The sequence below is a fragment of the Macrosteles quadrilineatus genome, unplaced genomic scaffold, assembly GCF_028750875.1.
Source record: "Macrosteles quadrilineatus isolate MER2022 unplaced genomic scaffold, UCM_ALF_1.0 Scaffold_3__2_contigs__length_128488019, whole genome shotgun sequence".
NCBI classification, from domain to species: Eukaryota; Metazoa; Arthropoda; class Insecta; order Hemiptera; family Cicadellidae; genus Macrosteles; species Macrosteles quadrilineatus.
The window spans coordinates 70,537,068-70,561,065 of record NW_026542596.1 but is presented as its reverse complement, the minus strand read 5'-3'; the positions used below and the strand labels follow the sequence as shown (position 1 = coordinate 70,561,065).

At 31.9% G+C, this 23,998-nt stretch overlaps 1 protein-coding gene across 2 annotated transcripts in view; it reads left to right on the top strand.

The window, feature by feature from the left end:
* Positions 1-1,226: 1,226 nt before the first annotated feature.
* The window catches only part of LOC128990628 (uncharacterized), a 41,657-nt gene continuing 18,885 nt past the window's right edge, over positions 1,227-23,998 (top strand). For both annotated transcript variants that reach the window (XM_054413102.1, XM_054413101.1), the window contains exon 1: positions 1,227-1,407. In XM_054413102.1, the coding sequence (XP_054269077.1) occupies positions 1,347-1,407 (61 nt within the window). In that variant the 5' untranslated portion in view covers positions 1,227-1,346. The remainder of the gene's footprint in view (positions 1,408-23,998) is intronic.

Sequence of the window (23,998 nt, the reverse complement as noted above, 5' to 3'; positions counted from 1 at the left end):
TTCTCTCAATAACCTTAATTGATTTTGCAATTTTAATTTTATCTTTCTAAAGACTTACACAGTTATCATTATTACTTTTTGTTTGTTATTAATCTCATGCGAATTTTTTTCTTGGTAAGTTTATCAATTCTCAGCATTTACAGATCGATTGAGTTAATCAAGCTTTATTTACAGTGATTCTAAGGACTGAAGTAAAGCCATTTTATAGTTGTTGAAAAAAAACTAGTTCTGGCTAAACGAGAAAGATAGCTTCGAACAGGGAACATTACCTACAATAATCCACTTGGTTTATTTAAGAGATCATTGTGGACATTCCTATAACAATCGGCACAGTAGGATTTCACGGAGTTCCGGGGTCTGGAATCTGATCCCGTCCTTAGGCCAGAAAAGTCCTGAAAGGATTGTGTTCCAGAACCCTAACCTAACCTAACCTCACCTAACCTCACCTAACCTAACCACCTTAACATTTTATAACTTCATAGAACAAGATTAACTCACCATCACGGTAAATCACCAACCACACACAAGCAGTATTGTGAGGTTTTATACACTCAAATTTATACCTAACCAAACAGATAAAATAAAAGTCTAAAATAGTTTCTGAACAAATGTATCGAAAAATTACTTTACCTACGACAGTTTTAGACTAGCCATTTCAGTTCAGTTCCTGTTCTTAAAATTGAAAAGATTTACTTAACAACATGGTTTACTTACTTAACAGCATTCTTTTTTTACTTAACAACACGGGTAAAGGACCAATGAGGTTCAAGGATTAATAGAAAAGAAGTAAAATTGCAATGCTTTGAACTTCAACAAATCATCTGTTCAGGCCAATTAAATTTAATTTACTTGGAACTTAAATGAGTGGTGCAATTAATGTTTGGTACAATGATTTGTTACATCACTGTCAGTGGCAATGAGAAAACGAAATCATAACCCATCTTAGAAGTAATGAGTAGTAATTGTTAGTAATTAAAAAAACTGTCGTGGGTAAAGTAGTGCACGCAACTCGCGTAAATAGTGTTATTTTGTTATTCTAGTTGTGTACCAGAAAAGCCATAGATAAGCGTTACAGCACGAGTGATAGTACCTAATCATAACGACCATTTCCCGTGTGAATGACGAGGTGGGGGTTTAACGTTGTGGGAGGGTTGGCTAGGTGAGGGAGGGGAGGGAGGAAAGCGCCGCGGTGAAAATATCCCTCAGTAGTATCCGCGCGTCCACCGTCGCCGCCGCCACGACGCAACGTGTAGTTACACGCATACGCACACGCATACGCACACGGGCAGGCGTGTCCTTGGGATGGTGCGGGGGTGACATGTGATTATGTAAACAGGACTGACGAAATGAAGCTCCAAGCTACCCTGTTGCAAAGGATAATTCTGCTGATAACCACGTTATGCACAGGTAAACATGAGTAATACCTTTTAAAATTTTGAAATATGCTTTATGAAATTCACACCATCTCAGACTCTTCTTTTATTTAAAATCTTTTGAGATGTCAAACATTAAAATGTTGTAGTGCTACTTGTGTTTTAATGACAAAAAAGTAGAAAGGATATTTCAAAATCGTAGAAACAATAATGCAATTAAATTATATTGTTATTTATATTGCTCGTAGTTTGACTTGTATTTTAAAAATTACTTATAACTCGACCTACATTACTTCTACTATGAGTAAGTAACAGCTTTGTATCATTCCATTAAACTTAAGTTTATAATATATTTTAATTCGTTGATATAATATAATCTTATGGTATAATATCAAATACAACGATAACTGTCACTGGTTAATCGTGATAAACTGGTTTGAAGTGTTCATTTAATCGTACATAGATATAAGATCAAAATTGCCTAGAAATATACTAATGAACGATACTTCAACCCATGGGAGTTATAAATGTGTTGATGCTTAAAAATGGGCCCCTAACCGTGTATTGTAGGTTTAAAATAATATACTAGACGACGCCAAAGCTTAAAACCTGCTTTGCTAACAGACGGAATGTTAAATAGGGATTAGTAACAGGGTTATTTAAAAAAAGATACTAGTATGCATACGTGCCTTTTAACACGTTAAAAAGGTTGCAGTTTAACCGGTCACTATTATTTTTGAGTTGAACCGCCACAGCTTCCTTTTTAACATAATTTGCATTTGTAAAAACTATTTCCCTTAACATGTCCGATATATTTCCTATTTAAGTTAAACACGCACAGTGAATTTAATGAAGTACAAAATGTAGTACCAGAGAGTTATGGCATGGGATACAATGTACTGTACCTGATCTTCTCAGTATCTGAATGATGTAGAACAATCATGTAATCCAAATCAAATATTTTTATGTTTCAAGAGTAAACAATTGAAAATCATGTTTTTTACATTTTTAATTTGAGTACCATGGATAAGAAAATCAAATGCTGATACATGATCAAATAAATTTCCATGCGATGTTTTTTAAATAAGGTTGTGTTATTACAAAAAATAATAATAACCGAGTACTGTTATTCTTTAAATCAATTCAATCTGTGAAATGTTTCAATGGTGAAAAGAAAATGTTAGAGAGTGGTTGTAAGTACACAAACCTCCATAAACCCACTAACAGGAAACAGCTGGTTTATGAAATCATGAAAATAATATTATTGAATACATTATTTCCTAGGCTCTGATTATTTGTTAACAATTGAAATCCCCTGACAGGACAATAACATGTGATTGAGTCATGAATGATATAGCTGTGTGCGCTACAAATACACACTCGACTGTCCTGTAACTTTTACAGAATTTGATTTTTACCTGTTACGTGCACTATTGCTTAAGATTAGTTCTATCACTAGTGCAAGTTATTGTGGATTGACCGTTGTATCCAAAATCTTAACAAATAAACCTTCATTGAGCATTTCTTTTGACCTTCATAACTTTTCAACTACGTCTTGGAAACTGCCGAGCATGATTGTTGGCAAGCTTCCATTTGCTTTTACATTGAGTGATATTAAAATCAACAAAAATATAACAGTTATCATCATTCCAAATATCAGTTATGTATAGTAGTTTGATAAAATTAAAAAGAAAACTTGATTATTGCTTGAAAAGTACACACACAGTAATATTAATGTAATCCACATAAAGTGCATGATATGTTTGCAAAAGTACTGTGATTACATAGGAGGATTTAGTTGTAACATGTTTGTAACATAGAACTAACTGTAGCTAAATATCAAATGTTAGAAGAATACATAGGGGGTTTCCAAATTATTGTCTGGACATATTTTGTGAAATCGTTCCTTGCTCTAAGACAAACATAAAATGTTGTACAAGTATGATACCCAACTATAACCTAAAAGTAAAATGCCTAGATTTCTGTTTCTCGGCCTGTATGTGATTTTTAAGAATTATTTTATAAATTGGACATATTGTTTATTATTTGTTATTTTACAGAGCAGTATGGTAGTGCTATTAAATTGCGTAACCAAATGTAGGAGAAAACTGATAGCCTAACTCAGTTGTCTGTCATCCGATTTTAACAAACAAGGTCTCATTTGTTTTGGATTTAAATTCTCTATCTTTTTTATCGGAAAAAACTTTATTAATATTCACGGGTTTCATGAAATTTTGCATTAAAGATTTTAAGTGGCCGCCATATTGAAACAGTTTGAAATATTTGAACGAAACTTTGCAAGCTCTTTTTATTTGCCTACTACAATACACATTTATACCAATTTTGAATTTTCTATCTTGAAAATGCCCAAGATATAAAATAATTCATAAAAATCACAAACAAAAATCTGGGCATTTTAGACCTATATGCATATCAAATTTTTTACTTATATGACATTTTATGTTTGCCTCGGCAAAAAAAAAAACAATCTACAAAATATGTCAAGACAATTTGGAAACATTTTGTGTATAATTAATTATTATTATCGTCTGAGTATGCTTGTAGGACGCAATATGAGCATTTTTTGCAAATTAAAATAAAAAAAAAATACCTTGCATAGTTTATAACAAAATAAGAAATAGGTCCAGTACACAACATTCTACGACCTTCGAAATGTCTTCGAGAGAGATGTAAGTAAAATAATAACTCGATTCATTTAAATAAAAAATGAGTAAATTGTTTTGGAAGAAGAGAGTAATTAAAACAGTTGACGTTACAGTGAGAGTGAACAACCACATAGTTACATTAATGAGCGCAAGCCAGATGCTTCCATTGCGAAAACCGAGAAAAGCAGACGAGAAATTAATGATTAATACACGACTTTGTGTCACATGTCTTGTACTAATGAATCTACACACATGAATCGTACCTAGAAAGTATGTAATTATTTCTAGGAGATACAATGATGCCTCGAAAAATTGTGTTGGATAAGTCTACTTTTTCTGATATTTTAAGTCAAATAATTACTAAAATGTTTCCACTGTAAACAAACTCACTGAAGCATATTATTTTTAAAATTGTATTACAAAGTTTAAATAAATAAAAAATATGTTTGGCTTTTTTGCAGCAGCAGAATACATTCATTCATCAATGGAACATACTCTATTAATTTTTCCTTTTGATAATTTACATTCCATAAATAAAAAAAAAACACACCTTGCAGATGAAGCAGTCACAAATGCAATAAAAGCTATTTGAAAAATAAATAATAATCTATAAATCATAATAACCAAACAAACTTTGATTCTTCCCCTACTTACAACTAATCAGACACACTACTTTATTAAATGTTGTCGTATGCAACAAAGGTCTCAAAACATCTTTAATTGTATTGAGGTGCGGTAATTGATTATGCAACACAACTATAACCTATAAGTTAAAAATGTCTAAACAATATCACTTAATCATCTAATTAGTTTAGGCTATTGACTTATTTATGCTCAGTATGAAAACGTGGCGATTTTAAAATGGAGTCTGTATAACTTTGTTACTAACTAAGATTACTGTTTCTTTAGTCAGAATTGTTTATTTAAAGCCTGAAAATTAACAGATTTTTCACTTTTAAAATATGAAAAATCTACTAAATCTAAGATTATGTGGGCGTCTGAAACTTTTAAGTGTTTAAAATTTAAAATCCTCACTGAAAAACCACTGACACTTGAATATTTTTACGCCTAAATTTTCAACTGCTTTCCATACCTCAAGTTTCCTCCATTAGGTGAACAAGATAACATACTGTAGATAGATAAAAACATTCTGTGTTACATATTTTAAATATCAATTCTAAACCATGTAAACGAAGTACATGTTTTATCCATGTTTAATTTTGTATTATCAATGACTTTGCACATACGTTGTAAGACTTTGAGGATATAAATAATTTAATCATTGAATCAAATTTAATCCATATCAATCAATGTTGCTAATATGGGATGGCAGGGCTACTTATCGGTAGAATTGAACTCAGTAGAATACGTGGAATTTGTGGTGTTAGTAGATAGTGTCTATTATAATTCAACACATGTTGAGAAATGCTAGGCTGTCAATTTGTGTGCCTTTGGCAGTGCATGGGCCAGCGTGTGTAATGAATTGGCCAGTAAACTGAGCAAAGCTTATAATCTAGTTTGGCATTTCATCCAACCAAACTGTTGACAGAAAAGGAATCGTAAACGTACTGAGCTTTTTTGATCTATTGTAAACGTATGGTTTTTTGAGTGTAGATGAACTTAGATTATTTATAAATTGGTGTAAAATACCTGCATTTATGCGATCTGGCGTGTTGTAGAATGGATATCGGTTACAACTCACATAGAGTCAACTTCAGACCAGTTAACATGTATTCTCGCTTTATTTGAACGTCGATTAATCATATATAAATATTAGTTGGCCCGACAGACGTCGTCCTGTCCTAATGTGGTTTTATGTCAAATGCTCGTTCATTTTCAAGATGAGTTCGTTCGCATGGCTGAATCACGTCCTGGTTGAAGTTCGTTCGCTACGCTCACTCACTTTTTGGTTATAAATAAACTGTTGTCATAAATTAAAAAAAATAATAGTGCTCCACCCTGTTGGTAAACCTTTTAACTTTTTATGCTATTGAACATCACAGAATCAAATTGTTTAGTTGAACCAGCTGTTAAGATTCTTTAATTCCATTTAAATATGAGTACTCATAAGGTTAACATGGGAAACTCAAGAGCCACTGGGGCGGAGCCCTTTTGACGGATCTGCACCAAACTTCACAAAAACCATCCTGACCCTACATACATTGGATTTTATATATAGATTAAACACACACACTATAGTTCGGCCGCTTAGAAAACGACCTGCGCGCTAATGCTAAACCAATGCTGGAGGAGGTCGCTTTCTAAGCGGCCGAACTATAGTGTTTTTCTTTAAGATTTATTTTTTATTATTGTTAACAACTAATATTGCATATAAGTAACTATGTTAGAAATAAAATGGTATATAAATTAAATTCTGGATAAAAATCATGTTTTAGGTGTCATATACATAAAACTTTTACTAACAGTTCATAATGAGTTTTTGAGTACGATTGTTTGTTAATATTTTTTTTTAGTTTAAGTTGTGAAAGTTAAAATTCAGTAATAGTGTACCCTACTTATACAACTGTAAGTGTATGGATAAAATACTTTTTTTAATTTTGAAAATGTGTATGTGAATAAAATCCAATGCAAATAACCTCTATTTATAAGTAATTATAATTCACAACATGCAGTATATTTTTTCTTTGGAACAGTTGCAGCAAATAATTAGCAAAACGTCATAACTGTTTGATAAACTAGGACTAGTGTTATTCAAAATTGCTTAACAAAGAGTCTTAAACATAAATTTCATAAAACTTTATACTATCTTTACCGTATAAAAAATTGAAACGTTCCATGACACATCGGTTTTTGACAATTCACAAGTAATAACACTTCGTACAAATCAGTTAGTAAAATACTCCAAACTCAAATAACTGTTTTTTACCATAGTTATAAAAATTAGCTTCAGTTTATTATAAAAACCAATTTAGTAAGCAAAGTAAAAAAGTTATGTGAGATTAAAAAGCATCTTAGTTTTATAAGTATGGACAGTTCACTCACGATACAAAATCGACAAACGGTTCGCCCTCGGATGAGTTAAATGACGCATCAGCAACTAACCTAGGATATAGGGATGTACGTGACACGACCTTCAATACAGTTTCTCAAGGTCAATCGGTCAGCTGATTGCATGTAGGTCACATGAAGATGTGCAATACAAGTTTTATACCACCGTGTTCTTCTCTACCAATGAATAAAGATAGGAAACTCTCGTTAACAGTTCTTCATGCAACTAGGTCTTAACAAATTGAGATATTTTCCACATGAACACATCTTAAATAATAAAACGCACGAGACATAATTAGTGAGAGAATTAGTCAATAGGTAGATCACGACTACTTGTGATATAGTAATATTTGTGGCTAATGGTTAAGTCCTATCTAAAAACTTATGTTAGTACAGTATCAAAATTGTTAATATAATGCGTACTACAACCCCATTTAATATGGATTCATTCAGTTCCTGTACGATTATTCGGTTAACATTACAATGAACTTAGAAACAATGGCAACGATGTCACGTGGTTTTGCAACTGGGAACACCACTAAATTGTCATCAGTTTTTGTACTTGAGAAAGCACCGCTATATGAGACCAGCAAGTGTTTAGTAATTAAGTCATGAGTTTTTGTTCTAATATGCCATAATTAAACCTTGGTACTGGAAAAGCTTTATGAACACTCACACGATCGTAATATAAAATTGTACTAAACGGTAATTGCCAGTTTGCTGGTTTTATCATTGTATACGAAATGTACACGGTTCGATAAAAAAAACATATCCTAACTTCTTAGAGTTTAAATTTTTGCTATGGAAAAACACTTATTGGTGGCATGACCTATATATGGGAGAAACGGGAAGGATTAGCTTGTATTGTATTGTAGCTTGTGTTGAGTAGTTGTCTCAAAACCAACAAATGATAACTGAAACATTGATGGCCTGTTTTAGTATTTATGACAATATAGTATTTATGACAATAGCAGCCAGTGGTTTAGCAAAACATATTTAACACCTGGTAGAGTAGTTGTGTAAAAACCAACCGTTGCTGATAGATAACACATTTTTATTACCTATTAGAGTATACCTAGTGACAGCTGATTGATGTACGATCGGTTGTGGCTGTGTGAAAACCAACTGTTTAAACAGACGTTTCAGCTTAGTTGATAGAGAAGCTGTGTCGATAAAATAACAAGTGAAGGAAAAGCATTGATGACCATTTAGAGAAGCTGTGTCAATAGAAACACCAGGCGATAGCTGAAAAGTTTATGACCTGTTAGAGTAGTTCTCTTAAAACTGCAGGTGACGATGGCTAAACCGTTTATGACCATGTAGATGCGACAATATCAAACTAAACCAAATAAATGTTGCTTAAAAGTAACTGCACGCTCTCCTCTTAACTTTTTAACTATTTGAGATATTTGGAATCGGTTTGCGGCAACCTTAGCCACGAAGAGATACACTAACTAGGATGGTCTGCCGTTACACTTTAGACGCATAAATGAGCGAAGCATTATTTAAAGATTGTCAATGGCTAAAGCAGATAACACCCTACAAAATAGTCCCTTTCAACAGATTCACCGTTTGTTTGCCCGATATTATTTAAGTTCTAAAGAATGACAAATTTATCTGATAGTTCATACTGTACCTTTGTAGTGAAACTGGCCATCCTAACCATTTGCTTGTACTTTGTAAATGCGCATAGTGGGATGTACTCGTGCAATCAACATTTGTTCTACAATCGTCAGGTCAGTTAGTTCGTTCGGGACACTTGACACATCCATATTATTTAACGCCGTGAATTTAGTTGCATTTGAACGACAACGTGAACAAATCGGTGATTGGTTTGAAGCTGTTAGTTGTTGGCGATGACAGTTAGTGCAAGTGTAAAATTTTAGTGCATCTAATTCATGTTGGAATTGATTAGCTAACTGCCTATAGTAGTACACCTACTCAGTTATCAATCACAAAAATATATTTTTCGTCGTACTGCAGCAAAAACATCCGTTTTAATGCATGGGTTGTTGTGTGGTTGTGGGTGGTTGTGGGTGTTTTATCGTATCAGCTTCTTCCGCCACTGCTTCATCTGGTTCTTCTTGTTCACGACGCCACTCTCTTACAATTACAATATTTGCATTATTAGTGCGACGACCAATATTACGACGTGGCCTTTGAGGCATGCTCAAAACAAACATAGCAAAACTGTTACTTCCATTGATAAACTGTTACATTCCAACTTTAACCTAGGATGAAAGTAAACATTGAAATGTAAACAAAACAGTTACAAACAATTGACATATGTTTATCTTATTTAAATGAAACGAGATAAACCCATATGTCATAAACCCAATATAATTTTTATTTCAACTAACATTAAAATAACAAGCGAAATTGCGTGACCCGTAAAATAAAATCCAGAAGGAAATTCGCAAATATTTTTTACCAAAACATTGTGCTCAGTATTCTTTAGCTGTTGGCCAAATTTTATCAATTGGTCAAGCCATTACATTCTGATGCTCTTACAAAGAAGTTACAAAGTGAGGGAAAGTGAGCTTCGCTCAATTATGGTTATTTAAAAAACTGTACCCTTGGGGTTAGAAAGGTAGGTAGCTCAAAATTATCAAATGGGAAGTATAGTAAACATTCATATCATTTTACCGGTATTGATGAAACTAAACAATCGACATAAATAAAAAAAAAGAAATTGGACCATAGGTAACATCATGGCAACCAAAGAAGACTTTTAGCATTGTATCAGAATGGTAAAAAAATATTAAATTACTCTTTTGTCGTCTTACAGTTTAACCTAGTACTACTAACTACGTAGTAAATTAAGGGGGAGGGGGTGCAAGTTACTTTTACTTCTCAAAACAATAACTTAGTAGTAGCTGACATACTGATCAAACCTTATGTAGTAGTATCAGTACAAAAGAGTTTGGGATAGTTTGGTATGTTTGGCGATGGTTGGGGATTTTGAAATGGCTTGTGATGGTCGGTGGTATGTTGTGATGTTTGGTGATATTTTGTCATGATCAATGTTAGTTTGTGATGGTCGGTGGTATGTTGTGATGTTTGGTGATATTTCGTCATGATTAATGTTAGTTTGTGATGTTTGTGATGGTCGGCGATACATTGTGATGTTTGGTGATATTTTGTCATGATCAATGTTAGTTTGTGATGTTTGTGATGGTCGGCGATACATTGTGATGTTTGGTGATATTTTGTCATGATCAATGTTAGTTTGTGATGTTTGTGATGGTCGGTGATACGTTGTGATGTTTGGTGATAATTTGTCATGATCAATGTTAGTTTGTGATGTTTGTGATGGTCGGTGATACGTTGTGATGTTTGGTGATAATTTGTCATGATCAATGTTAGTTTGTGATGTTTGTGATGGTCGGTGATACGTTGTGATGTTTGGTGATAATTTGTCAGGATCGATGTTAGTCTGTGATGTTTGTGATGGTTGGTGATACGTTGTGATGTTTGGTGATAATTTGTCATGATCAATGTTAGTTTGTGATGTTTGTGATGGTCGGCGATACATTGTGATGTTTGGTGATATTTTGTCATGATCAATGTTAGTTTGTGATGTTTGTGATGGTCGGTGATACGTTGTGATGTTCGGTGATATTTCGTCATGATCGATGTTAGTCTGTGATGTTTGTGATGGTCGGTGATACGTTGTGATGTTTGGTGTTGATTTGTCATGATCAATGTTAGTTTGTGATGTTTGTGATGGTTGGCGATACATTGTGATGTTTGGTGATATTTTGTCATGATCAATGTTAGTTTGAGATGTTTGTCGGTGCACATGTGTGATCGCTCGTTAAGCAGAAGCTTTGTTTGATCGCGTGAGCCCCAACTGATGATGCGCCACGTTAGATCTCAGATAAACCGATTGTGCCCGTTTAGCGAGGTAATGGAGGCTATCGGTCGACCATGCGATCCGTTTATACAGCTTCTATTGAAGGTATTGGTCTGTGTTGGTTCAAGCAGATCTCTAACTGAACTGTGTGTTAGAACTAGATTGAATCATCGATTGTTGGAAATCTTGATTTAAGATCTGGTTGAAAATCATTATGTGTACTTTTATAAATAACCATTGTATAGTGGAAGTAACAGAATGTACTTGCAAATTAAATTAATCAATGTTTTCATCACATCAGATGAGAAAAATATTTTACATTTTTATTCGTCTCTGATTGTTAGACTTTCTTATTTGTTACACATTGATAGACATAAAGTATATGTGCAAGCAGATTGAAAAAATATTACTTTGACGAATGTCTAACCATTTTGATAGTTTACAAATATTTAAATACACAATAATCCATACAATCAGGAATATTTTTTAACTCCGGGTTGTCACATTAGAGTTTTAGCAAAGTTCCCCAATAGGGAAAGTAGCTACGTATTACCGTAGGTGTCACGGTAAGACCAAGGCCTGGGACCGATTTACTTTTTAATTTTAATGTCCCCAGAGGGTAAAAACAACATTCGTTCAAATTTGTATAGGATTTCTGCGACAGGGGTAGGCTATTTTTAAAATTTATCACAATGAAAACAAAAAATGGGTATGGAGAAACCTAAATAAAGTAAATATAACATTCTTAAAAGTCCTCAATATTATCTATAAAAAAAAGTTAATTTAGGTATTATTTATTATGATAATGATAAAAAATAATTGTTTGAAATAAAATAAATACTAAACTCCGATTCGATTAAATCGTCCTCAAAGCGAAATTATAAAGAATAGTGATAATATATGTCTATGTATTGAACTTATATACAAATTAGTTTTTAAGTAGAGAAATTCAAATAATTTGAATATTTCTACACAATATAGCAATCAAAATTTCCCGGAAAAACTGTTGTTTGAAGGGGTTTAAAAAAAGTTGAGTTCCAAACTCGTATCCGGCGTTTTTAAATGCAACTTATTGACAGACCACAAAATAAAGGACGCAATTTCATTTTCCATTCTGTTGATTGCATACGCTTTTTGTTTTTTTTTAATGCCCTTGACTCAAACGTAATTGGTGATTTTAGCGACAACAAACGAAATTTCAATTGAAAATTTAATTAACATGAACTGTAAAGGAAAATCTATAATAATTATAAAATGTTATTATGACTGTATTGTTTTGTCAAACTTATATAAACTATACCAACTATATCAAACTTATATGATTCCTACTCTCTGAAAAAAGATACTAAACTATCAATATACAGTATAATTAATTATGTATTGATATTATAATTAATTATATTGTAAATCAATATACTGTATAATTAACGCAAAATCACACTTAAACGAGATGTTGAAAAGTAGAAGTACTGTAAGTAGGAGTTTAAAAGGATAATAATTGGTAGTAACAATTTTCGAACCCCCTCAAAAATATATTTTATTTTTAAATTTACAAAAGAAAATTTTTAACTTAGTAGGGGAAAGCATTTTCATTTTTATGGTATAGTGTCTAGATCACTGATTTTTACAACAAAAGACGTGTAAATTTGAAATTCTTTGTTATTTTTGCGAAGATGAGAATGCGAAGAATAAAATAATGTAAAATGTGTCAAATTTGATTAGTTAAAAAGTATTTCTGCATTACATAAACAGTCCTCGTTTGAAAGATTTAGTTCTTTACTTAATAGACCTGAGCTTAAGCCAGGCTCTAAACCACAGAGATCTTGAAATTGAATTTGCATGTTTAAATTCGCAATATTAATTTAATTTAATTATGCGTCCAGTAACGAGTAAAGTATTGTTTAGTTATCAATAAAACAATCAAAAAGTTAATTTAGGGGCTCAATATGGCCTTTTATGGTCTTGTATGAGATAAAAAGAATACAGGTTTATAGTTAAATCTATAATCAAACTAAAGTAAGTCAAAAGATATATGATTCCCGATCGAATAATATCCGAGCGCTTGATTTTATTCACCCCAAATTGATGTGGGCTAGGCATCACGATGTTGACCAAACCCTATGTTAAGATTTTTAGCAGATCATCAAATCCTTCTCTCTCTTTATTTTACACCAGATTATTTCTTGTCAAGTTACACTAACTAGAACACTATTAATAAAGACTGTTAAATCCCGTCAATCACTGAAGTTATTCCGGAGAAAACATTATATTTCCATTTGAGTTCTAGACACTAATTTCCTACATAGCAAACCACCTATTCTATTGTTAATTCTATTGTAAAGCGTACCTAATTATTAAACATTTTATACCAAAATTAATAAACTTAAAAGAGTTGGGAAAACTGAGGTTGTTTGATTTGCATTGTCATTACCGTTGTAAGATTAGCCCAAATATCATTATACCAAACAAGGCTTTAGTGAAGCTATTACAAAGGATATTGAGTATATACCCTTATCATCTCATCCACCTAACACTATGCTATTACCCAAAGATTGATTACGGCCATCACAAACACCAAATACAATATCTTGTTGTCGATGAATTTGGTTTATTGATTGGATTTAAAGAGAAATAAATATACAAATCAATTAGATGAAAGCGTCAGAGTTTATATGTTAAATCATATTTTGTATCTGAGATGAGTAAAACATGATGGGAAAAGTTCAACGATGTATTCACATAATAATTTAATGTTTCACATTATTTAACGCAAAAGAAGTTTTAAAATAAGTAATAAATAATTAGTATGCACATTATACCGGCAAGTATTAGTAACTTGAAATGTATTAGTAGTGGTTTAATTGAAACAATATACCTGATTTTCTATCAACAGCTGAGAAATTTCCCTTAAAAGCTGCCAAAAATACAAACATGCATACACCATCAAAGTATCAAGTTTAAATAGCCTTATTATTAAAACAAATATTATTTCAGTGGTTTATATCAGTTCTACTAACCAACATTAATTCAAACTTGATGGATTATTTAGTAAGTAGGATGAAGATTAAAATGCATTTTAATTCAGACAATAGTAGAGAAAAATTAACTTTCACAATAGTGTTTGAATTATAACGCTCACATCTGGGTACTGTCAAAATAAATTTTAATCCATGCTGCACATCTAAGTAATATCTTCAATGTATCCAGACGCTGAAGGGATATTTCATGTTTACCTTATTCAAATCCTCGTCCTAAACCTACAAAGTGATAGGAGGTGAGTCTGGATACACACCATAAATCACTAAACTATTGTCGAAGCATGCGATCTTGAAGTATTGGGTCTTACAGTTGAATAAACGGCATCGGAAAACCTTTGTAGAACTACATGATGCATGTTATATTTCTATAAAAAGGGTTCAGTAGTAAATCTGTCGTTGGATTACAGATGAAGAATGGTATGAATTGAGAAAAGGTTATGTCGTGTTTGTAATGATGGCTCAAAATATTGACAAAAGCCTACAATTACTGATTTTACTTTTCTTTAAAGTAAATATTTATAAAACAAATTTACCAAAACTAAGATTATCCAAACACATAGCTATAGCAATAAACATACACTGAGGATAAAGATTCTGGATTAAATAATTTTACGAGTTATTTATATGGATTTCATATTTGAAATAGGTTGTGGCTATTGTTCAAAGCCATTGGTACTATTCACAATATATTATTATTATTATAAACCCTATGAAATACGAATGAGGATAAGATATGATAAGCGGTAACTATTTTTGTCTGTATTCATTCAACAAACATATTTTAAATAATGGTTTAAACAAAAAATCTGAAGGACGCTCGTTCGATACCAAGAAGGGTAAATTCTTTACCTAGATCCTATTTGTTGTTGTGCCATTATTTAACGACAATATCTAACAAAAGGTTAAGGTTAGACATGTTAACACACATCCATGGTTTTAAACCATTTCCGTACAAAATAAATCATGGTAGTTATTTGTTGAACGCACGGCTACAGATCAATAATTGATTACTTAAACCTTTAATTAACTGTATCCATTATTCAGGTCTAAAACAATCATAAGTTTTGGATGAATTGGCAAACGCTGAAAATTCCACTGAACTAAACTTATTTTAAGTACATTAAAGTATTCCTATTTAAACTACAGAATTAATCATTTGTGGCAAGCTTATTGCCAAGCTCAAATTTAGGCAAATAAATGTGTGGTTTTAGGCAATAGATGTATATAACCCATCAATTTGTACGAAGCGAAATAAAAGTGAATACGGACTGTGATGTTGGGAAAGCACCAAGTTGCCGGTGCTGCACATATCGGTAATGACAGCTGTTGTTCCATGTGTCAATACATCCGGAGAATGTATGACAGACCATATCTGCCACGGGAAATATCTCGTTGGATTTATTGCTAGTTCCTTAGTGAGATCTGATATAGAACAGCTGATTGGTGTCACGGTAACTATAGTTATTTTTCGTCATACTGCATCAAAAACAGCTGTTTTTAATGTATACGTTGCGGGTCTAAAATAGCATTTTTACTCTCTAGGGAGTAACAATCTTTACTCACTAGAGAGAAAAAATCAGCTGTGTAAACAGTTGTGAATTTCGATTGTGAAATCGTATCGATCGACATTATTTATCAATTGATTTATTAGGTAAGGTTTTAGCCTGTTGTTGTCGATCACTCGATATTATCACTGTTATAATGTACTGTAACACAATCGTATTAGATTAAATGATAGAATCACTTACTAAACAGCTGATTATTTCCAAATAGCAGAATTGAAAACAAAAACAAAAATGTGTCGAAAAAGAATTCGTTTTGAGAGGTTATATTTACATAAAAATTATTTTGTTTTCTAGCTTAGTTTGTTAACTAATTGTGCAATATGACGAAAAATATAGTTCACCACATGGACAAAAATTGTCTTTTTAATTTTAACCCTAGCTCAATTTCCGACTCCGGCTTCGCCTCAATCGTAAAACTTGACCCCGGCTCAAAAAGAGTCATGACATAGTGATGAAATATACTATTACAGTATTCACTAACTAGATAGTATATGTATATACAATTATATTTATAAAAGAACAAGGATAAGTGTTATTTAAAAGGTTTTATATAACATAAATCAGGCCCTTTTTCCCTTACAAAAGGCGTAAAAAATACCAATTGCTTTAAAACCAAATGATTCCTAAGACAGTCGAAAAGATTTTAAAGAATAGTACGAATATAAGTTACAGTATGATATCTAACATATCAATTATAATTACGTGTGTTTATTATATTATATTATTCGTACCACTTCAACATAAACACTTCTTGAAGAAAAATCCGTCTTAACTTTTAAAATAAGTGTGAATATTACGGATTAGGCACACGTCCCTCTCGCATCGAAGCCTTGAGGGACGAAAATTAATGTTAGGCTAGCAACATACCCAAAGCACATGATTGCAATAAAATTCGAAGTTCAGTTATAATGATAAACTCTGCCCACGCAGGATAACGGAGAGAGAGTATTTACATGGGGCGGGGGGGGGGGGGTGTTTACAATCAATAATATATAAAACCTGACACTTTCTTTTCTGTATTGCACTGTACTCGATCCATATTTATCATTGTGACACTTTTGAAAGTTCGTGAAAATCTAAATAACAATTAAAGATTAAAATAACCTCCGGGTTACTTTATGTTTCACGCTATTGATACTGTGTATGTTTTGTTACAAAACTGTCCAAACTCTGGTCTTGTTGGGTTACAAAATACAAATAAGTATTTCTAATTGCAACTTGAATTTCTTTGACTGGTTAGAGCCTACAATGGAAGGGAGAAAGTGTCTTAAACAGAGTTTAAAGTTTGTATCAGTTTGCTGATTAAAATCAATAATTAAAATTAAAAGCCTTTCTAGATCCATTGTGAGTACTCAAATATTAGGTGTATTAAAAAAAAGGAGTGAAAATGTTTTGTAAAATTATGAACTGTAAAAATGTTTTATGTGCCTCAAATTTAAAAGTATGTCTTAAATATAAAAGAAAGTCACTATCTTGAAATATACATTTGGGTTTTATGCTGTTGTATTTATTTGTTTTGCTGTCGCTTGTTATGCCTGTATTAAATGTTGACGGATGCCATGCAATTTTATATTTGTTTCACGGCAATACAGATATTATTATTATTGGGTTGCATTGTTCCAAGGCCTCTACAAAATTGTACATTTTTACACAGGAAAATGAATAAGCCTTCATTTGTTATAAGGTTGCATCAATAAAGTAAACGTGACTTCAATAAATGATCTTCATTGATAATTCACTGCATATACATTTCATTTACTTACTTAAAATATACCATGTATAAACATTTTGTTTTGGGTTTATGTGTTGTATTATGAAAATAAATAATTTGAAACAAACGAAAACCATCATTTTGAAAAGCCAAATATATATATATATATATATATATATATATATAAATTTTTTTCCAAGATACATGTTAGTAAATACGTGAATTTGGGTTTCGAAAATTAAGTTAACACACAAATATTATTGGCTTACTTTACCGATATAAACAAATTATGGCATTAATTAATTGTATAGAAAATCTATGTATTTTATTCTTTTATTATCATAATACAAATTGTGGCGGTTAATTTAATAAACTTGGTTGATTTGTTTTTATGAAATTAAAATTAAAGAAGATAATTACCTTTGAGCATAAGTAAAGACTGTACGAACTGTCATGCTTGAATTACCTCTTATTTTAGAAAGGAAATTATATTTCAAAGCTATAATTAAGAATCGTGATTCTCTCATATTTTCTTTTTTTATTATATTGTCCAATTTACTTACTACCACAACTCTTGAAAGTATTTTCGCGCAGCCATAACAAATTATATACAAATAGATGAATTAAAGTGTTCAGAGACGTGAAATTACCATCCTTATTAGGAAAAATTGTTTAAAAGCGAAAATTAATTTTTTTTTAACTACGAAGTTTTCGATATGAACGAAGGATTTCACAGTTTGCAGTGGGCGGTTGGGCGGTTGTCGCACGACAGATTTACTGCCAATCCGACACGGTACAGCCAGCGGAAGTGCCACATGTAGCAAATGGACATTTGGGCAACGTCCAGGGTTATTAATACCGAAACTAATATGAATGGCTCCAGGTTTTTACCACGGACCGTTCATTCATAAAGATTGCTCCAGGCCTGCTCATCATTCATGTCCGGGTTTTTGGCAAACTTATGTCGTGATTAAGTCTTGACGTATTTGCTGGTATGTAATTAAACGCAATGATATTTAAAAGAACATTAAATAAATACTAGACTTGGTTGAGATGGTCTACCTATTATTATTCTGTGTTAAGTGATAAATCAGTCACCTGTTTGCTATGATACTGAATTGATTTTAATTAATACTCAACCCAATCCACTAGTACCCTTTCTTGAGATGGTCCTGAACTTCTATTTTCATAGCTTCAAATATTTACATTATATGGGAAGTCCATTCTGTATATAGTCAATGATAATATAAAACTACTTTAGAAAAAAGTGTATTAATAATTTACAGGTTAGAAAACCTTTTTGATATGATATCTTTTAGAAGGGGTATCTTCACTATATGGATAGTAAGATAACAGCTGGTGAGAAGAATCAGTTTACTAGAGTGTATATAACGTAAAGAGTACTGTAAAATACTCTGTACCTAGCAACGCTAAGCATAATAATTTGATTTACTTTGTGACCAATAAGCCCAATACTTAAAATATGCTGTGAATAATATAATTTATTTATAGTATATTATGTAATATGTATATGCCACCTGTGTGTATAATTGCATTTTCCCACCTCTCACTAAAAAAATAAATATTAAATATTTAAAATATTAAAGCATGTATGTTCGTTTATTACTGATCCAGGCACTCTTGAAAACATGGAATAGTTAGTGCTTGGTTTTATATGTGGTTTATTTTTCAAATAAGTTTATTATAAACAAATGGTTATATTGCTTACAATTAGTTAAAAAAGGCATATCACCAAATTGTTAGACACGGGATGGTTATAATTTCGTACAATTTCCACACATATTATAAAATAATTCAAGCAGAATAGTACAGCAATTGTATTAGCATTATCATATATAAAAGTATGACAAAAATACATACTGTATTATATCCCTACGAAAAAAGTATAGATTAACCAACGATAGGTACATTATTATGTTATTAAAACTTTACCCAGGACAACCATTTTTCACAAACTCAAATATTTAAATTCGTTTGATAATGATCTAAAGTTTCCAGTAACATTACACGAAACAAATTCGACATCCAAGAATAGGTTATCAAATAATAATACAAGTCCTAACTTGTTGACATATCCTCACAAAGAGTTGTATCTGAGGGAATTCAAGGAGTAAAATACAGTTTTGATAGCACCGGACTGTTTACATGTTGACGTTGGACGACCTTCTATTTACACAGTCCCTCCAAACCCAACATTTTCATTTCAGCTTCTGTTTAAGTGTGCCACCAAACAATACCTTTTTGTTTTTACAGTTTACCGTCCATTTTAATCCCAACTGAAAGCGATTGGAGTTTAGAAACCTTTATTTTGTTTCACAAAGCATTTAATCGATTTCAAATTTTAATAGTGTACTATTTTATTAAATATTAACTGAATTATTTGGATGCCTATTGATAAACCATACTGTTAAAACAGTGTGTATTAATGTTGAGTAAATAATAAATACCGATAATAAAAAAGAAAAATCATTTACATTCTCATGTTTATTTCAATATTTGTAAACATAAAGTCATATGAAACATAATAGTCTAATGACATGCTTTAAAATATAAAAAAAGGAACCGACCCATAACGATAAAATGCAAAATACAACCTCATACTTACTTAGTGTACAATCTTTAATGAAAATATAATATACAACCCTTCTACCAGTAATACAAAAACACAATCCTGAAATGTAAAAAACAAAAAAAGTTATGTAACATCCCTCAATGCAGACCAAAATAACATCGAAGAACTTCTTGATGGGCTTTTTACGTGCTAGCACTATGATAAAATATGTCTTCCCATAGCAAACTATTCACACTTATACTATCAACATAACAAGACGGTAACTATGCATAAAAGATTTCAATAGTGATCAATTTGATTAGTCATATGAGGCCCAATCAGATTATATTACACTCATTTAAAAGGCTGAATATAATGTATGTTATAAGTTTTTTTTTGTAAATGAAATAATCGTACTTTTAATAGACCAATACGATTAGATTAAAAATATTATAATCTGAAAATAAAATAAACTAAGAACCTGTAGTAATTGTTTAGTTTTGGTGTTTGTTTCTGATTATTTCCGAGTAATTACGTACGGTGAAATACATAGAATTGAGCTGTCTAATAATGGAATATTACAAGGTATGAGCAGAAGCAATCATAAGCTTACACTGGCGACGACAGCTGATCTTTTAGTTTTAGAAAACGTGTCATAAATTAATGCGCATGATCCGTCATAAGCTTTAAAGTAAAAACAGTTGGGATGTGATAAAATATATTGAGAAATAGTTTTTGTTGGGAAAATTAAATGAAGATCCTCAAGAGAAAGGCGTTTGTGATGCAAATGAAGGCCTCGGGGCTCTCTGCTTCACCGCAGGCTGTAGCGGATTTATGCTAAGTTGTGAATCATGGTATAATATTGTTTCTAGGTAACCACAGTTGGTAGGATTTAAAGATGTACGTAATTACAATGTATTATTTATGTGTACATTTTAAAATAGTTATTTAACAATTACGTTATTGTTTTCATATTATTTCTCTTTATTCCATGTAAAAGCTAAATTTATTCGATTATGTAGCCTAATCACAAGAAAGAGTAACAAATTGTGAATGATGTTTTATAATTCACCATGGTAATCATATTAAAGATGTAGTAGAAACCAAATAAATAACAAGTTTTAAAACATAGTAATGTTATGTTTTAAAATTTGTACTTGAAACTATATTAATTTTATATATTACCTTTATGTTTATAATGACACCTAACCTGACATGTAAATGTATTACTTAAACTATGACGTGTTTTCATGTTGCATAAGTAAGTTATTACGTTAACCATATATTTTACCACTCAATAGTTGTGTGAAATAATAATTACTAGTGTACCTGTTGCTCGAATTCGAGCAATTGCTAAGTATTACATGCGTTTTCTTTTAAAACGAATAACAGTCATTATTTATGATGACTTTAAAAGTTTGTGAAACATAGCGGATCGATATAATCAACATTTCTTGTAAATCTTATAATTTTTCAAAAGCTGATCTTGTTTTTTAGTGTTTTCTACAAATAGCCCTAATCATAGCCGCATTAGGTTGTCCATAATAACGATTATAAATTTAAAAAAAAAAACATAATTTCTTCTGCTTGGTGGTGTTCTATGACTTTCCATGTTTCCATAGTTTGCAAATCGGCTCTTTCAATGATTACTTAGAAATGCAGCACAGTGTTAATTCAGCTTTCTTTTTAATATATCAATTTATCCAGGCTCTCTCAATGTTTTCCATTGAAATATTTACGCTAACCCAAATTCAAATAGTAATTACAGTATTACATTTCAACCAAGTCTGTAAATGTTTGTAGCAAACTGTTAAATTAGCACATTTTTAAACAAATTATTATTAAACAAATGAAATTATTTTTAGGAGTAGTCAAGTATCGGGAAATATGAAGCTAAGAAGAATCTTGATGGCACTATCTAAGGCACCATTTGGCTAAAAGTTGTTATAGTGTATTTATTACCAGCGTTTTAAGTTAGCGTCGTCTAATTATCCCCCTTCTTAATAAACAATTAATTATATTGTGGTATCGTTGACCGGACCAAACTTGAGAGGACATAGCCAGGATAATGTTAAGCCCGTGTACGTGCTACTTTCTGCAAGATGGCATAAATCTACAATATATCTTAAAGTCATGCAAGCGTCTAAAATACCATCAAGCCGAAAAAGTCGAGGATTTAGGACTGAGAATGAGGAGGAGGTTGTTCTCGAGTTCTAGAGTGATCAATTCCTGCGATCTCTGTTGTTTGATGCATATTCCTCGTTTATTGACATCACCAAAATTTGGGTATCAGAAGGGTTTTCACAAGTAACGATAGGTTTATCAATTGGGCTTGTTTATCTTAAAATATGCTCATTCCTCAGTTGAGAGGGCAAGTTGTCATGTTGCCCGAATAAAATAATAATCAAATGAAATAAGTTTGGGTAGTTATATTTTGTCGATATACCATCTGTTTATTACTTCCTGTTTAAATGCCAGCCATAACTACTCAACACTTTGACTTTCTACATTATCCTCAAAAATCTGTCTTCAGTTAAAGGCCATCAACATTATTTCCAACTAGCTGTACCCACGGGCTTCGCGCCGTTTAACTTCATAAGTATTCGCATGGCTCATTCACGTCCTGGTTGAAGTTTGTTCGCTACGCTCACTCACCTTTAGGTTGGAGCTCGTTCGCTGCGCTCACTTGCCTTCAGCTTAGCTCGTTCGCTACGCTAACTCGCCTCCAGGTTGAAGTTCGTTCGCTACGCTCACTCACCTTTTGGTTGGAAATTTGCTGTTGTCATAAATAAAAAAAAAAAAATAGTGCTGCACCCTGTTGGTAATCCTTGTAACTTTTATGCTATTGAACATCATAGAACAACACCAACTTGTTTCATTAAAACAGCTGTTAAGATACATTAATTTCTTTTAAATATGAAAAATCATAAGATTGACATGGGGAACTACAGAGCCACTGGGGCGGAGCCCGAAAGGGTTTTTGAGATAAGAATATGCTTTAATGTTAATCGGGAATGTGAGCTATTATCATGCCAAATTTCAGCCCAATCCGTCCAGTAGTTTATGCGTGATTGAGCAACAAACACACACACAAACATACACACAAACATACACACAAACTCACAAACTTTCAGATTTATAATATTAGTAAGATTCTTCCAATTTTCCAATTCTTCCAATTCTTTTATTTTTTTTTACGGAAGTAATCGGTCTTTGCGTTACTTAGTGCGCGGCTAAGCAACATATTTTCTTAAAAATCCTACATTTATTATTATATCATTTATCCTGAGAAGGTTTGTGGCTGCTAGATCAGCTACAAGATTACAAGTAAAATAGTACATAAGCTGAAAGCCACTGTTTGTTTAGTACGGCAACATATTTAGGCATCTGACCATACAATTTTATTTTTATGGACGTAAAAATCATACAATGCCTTTCTTATTTAATAAAATTAATTACACAAACTTCATTGAGCAATCACAACCTTTTGAATAAAATTTTAACATCTGTCCAGTAATGTTGATCCTTAATTAACTGCACTAAACGAGTTGACGTGTAATTTAGAATGACCTCAATATCATGTGTTAACCTCTGACGTTAACCAAGGCATGATATTGGGCAATGTAAACACATTAAATGTTAACAATGTGTGTTAATTCATTACACCTTTTAATTTTTATATCATTGATTTTCTGAAAACCGTAATATTAACCAAATATATAAACTCAAAATGAACATTTTCTAGCTGTTTTGATTTAGTTTTTTCTTCTGTTCTCTGCCATTGGCAATTTATATCGTTTATTCTAAGGGAACAATCAACCCTGGCCTTGTTACTACTTAATGTCAACATTACGTTATATAGTGTCTTAGGCTCAAGGGAAGGAGATGATTGTTTGCTTTCACCTACAATATCGTCCACAATATACATTTATCTTATATACTAAAAAAACTTTTACAAAACTTATGATAACTATCCTGACTATACTACTGGACTGAATTATACTATTTTCCTGTAGATGTGCAGAATCCCTTTATAAATTAAAATAGGCCCAAAAAAGAGCACGAAAATGAATTTGAAATACAAAAAATTACATGGGCCTTATGGGTTGTCATGTTGGTAACGAAATAACAAAAAATATAAACAGGAAATCTAAACAAATGGAAAAATCCAATGACATGTTTTATTTACAGCGGGGATTGAAAATAGA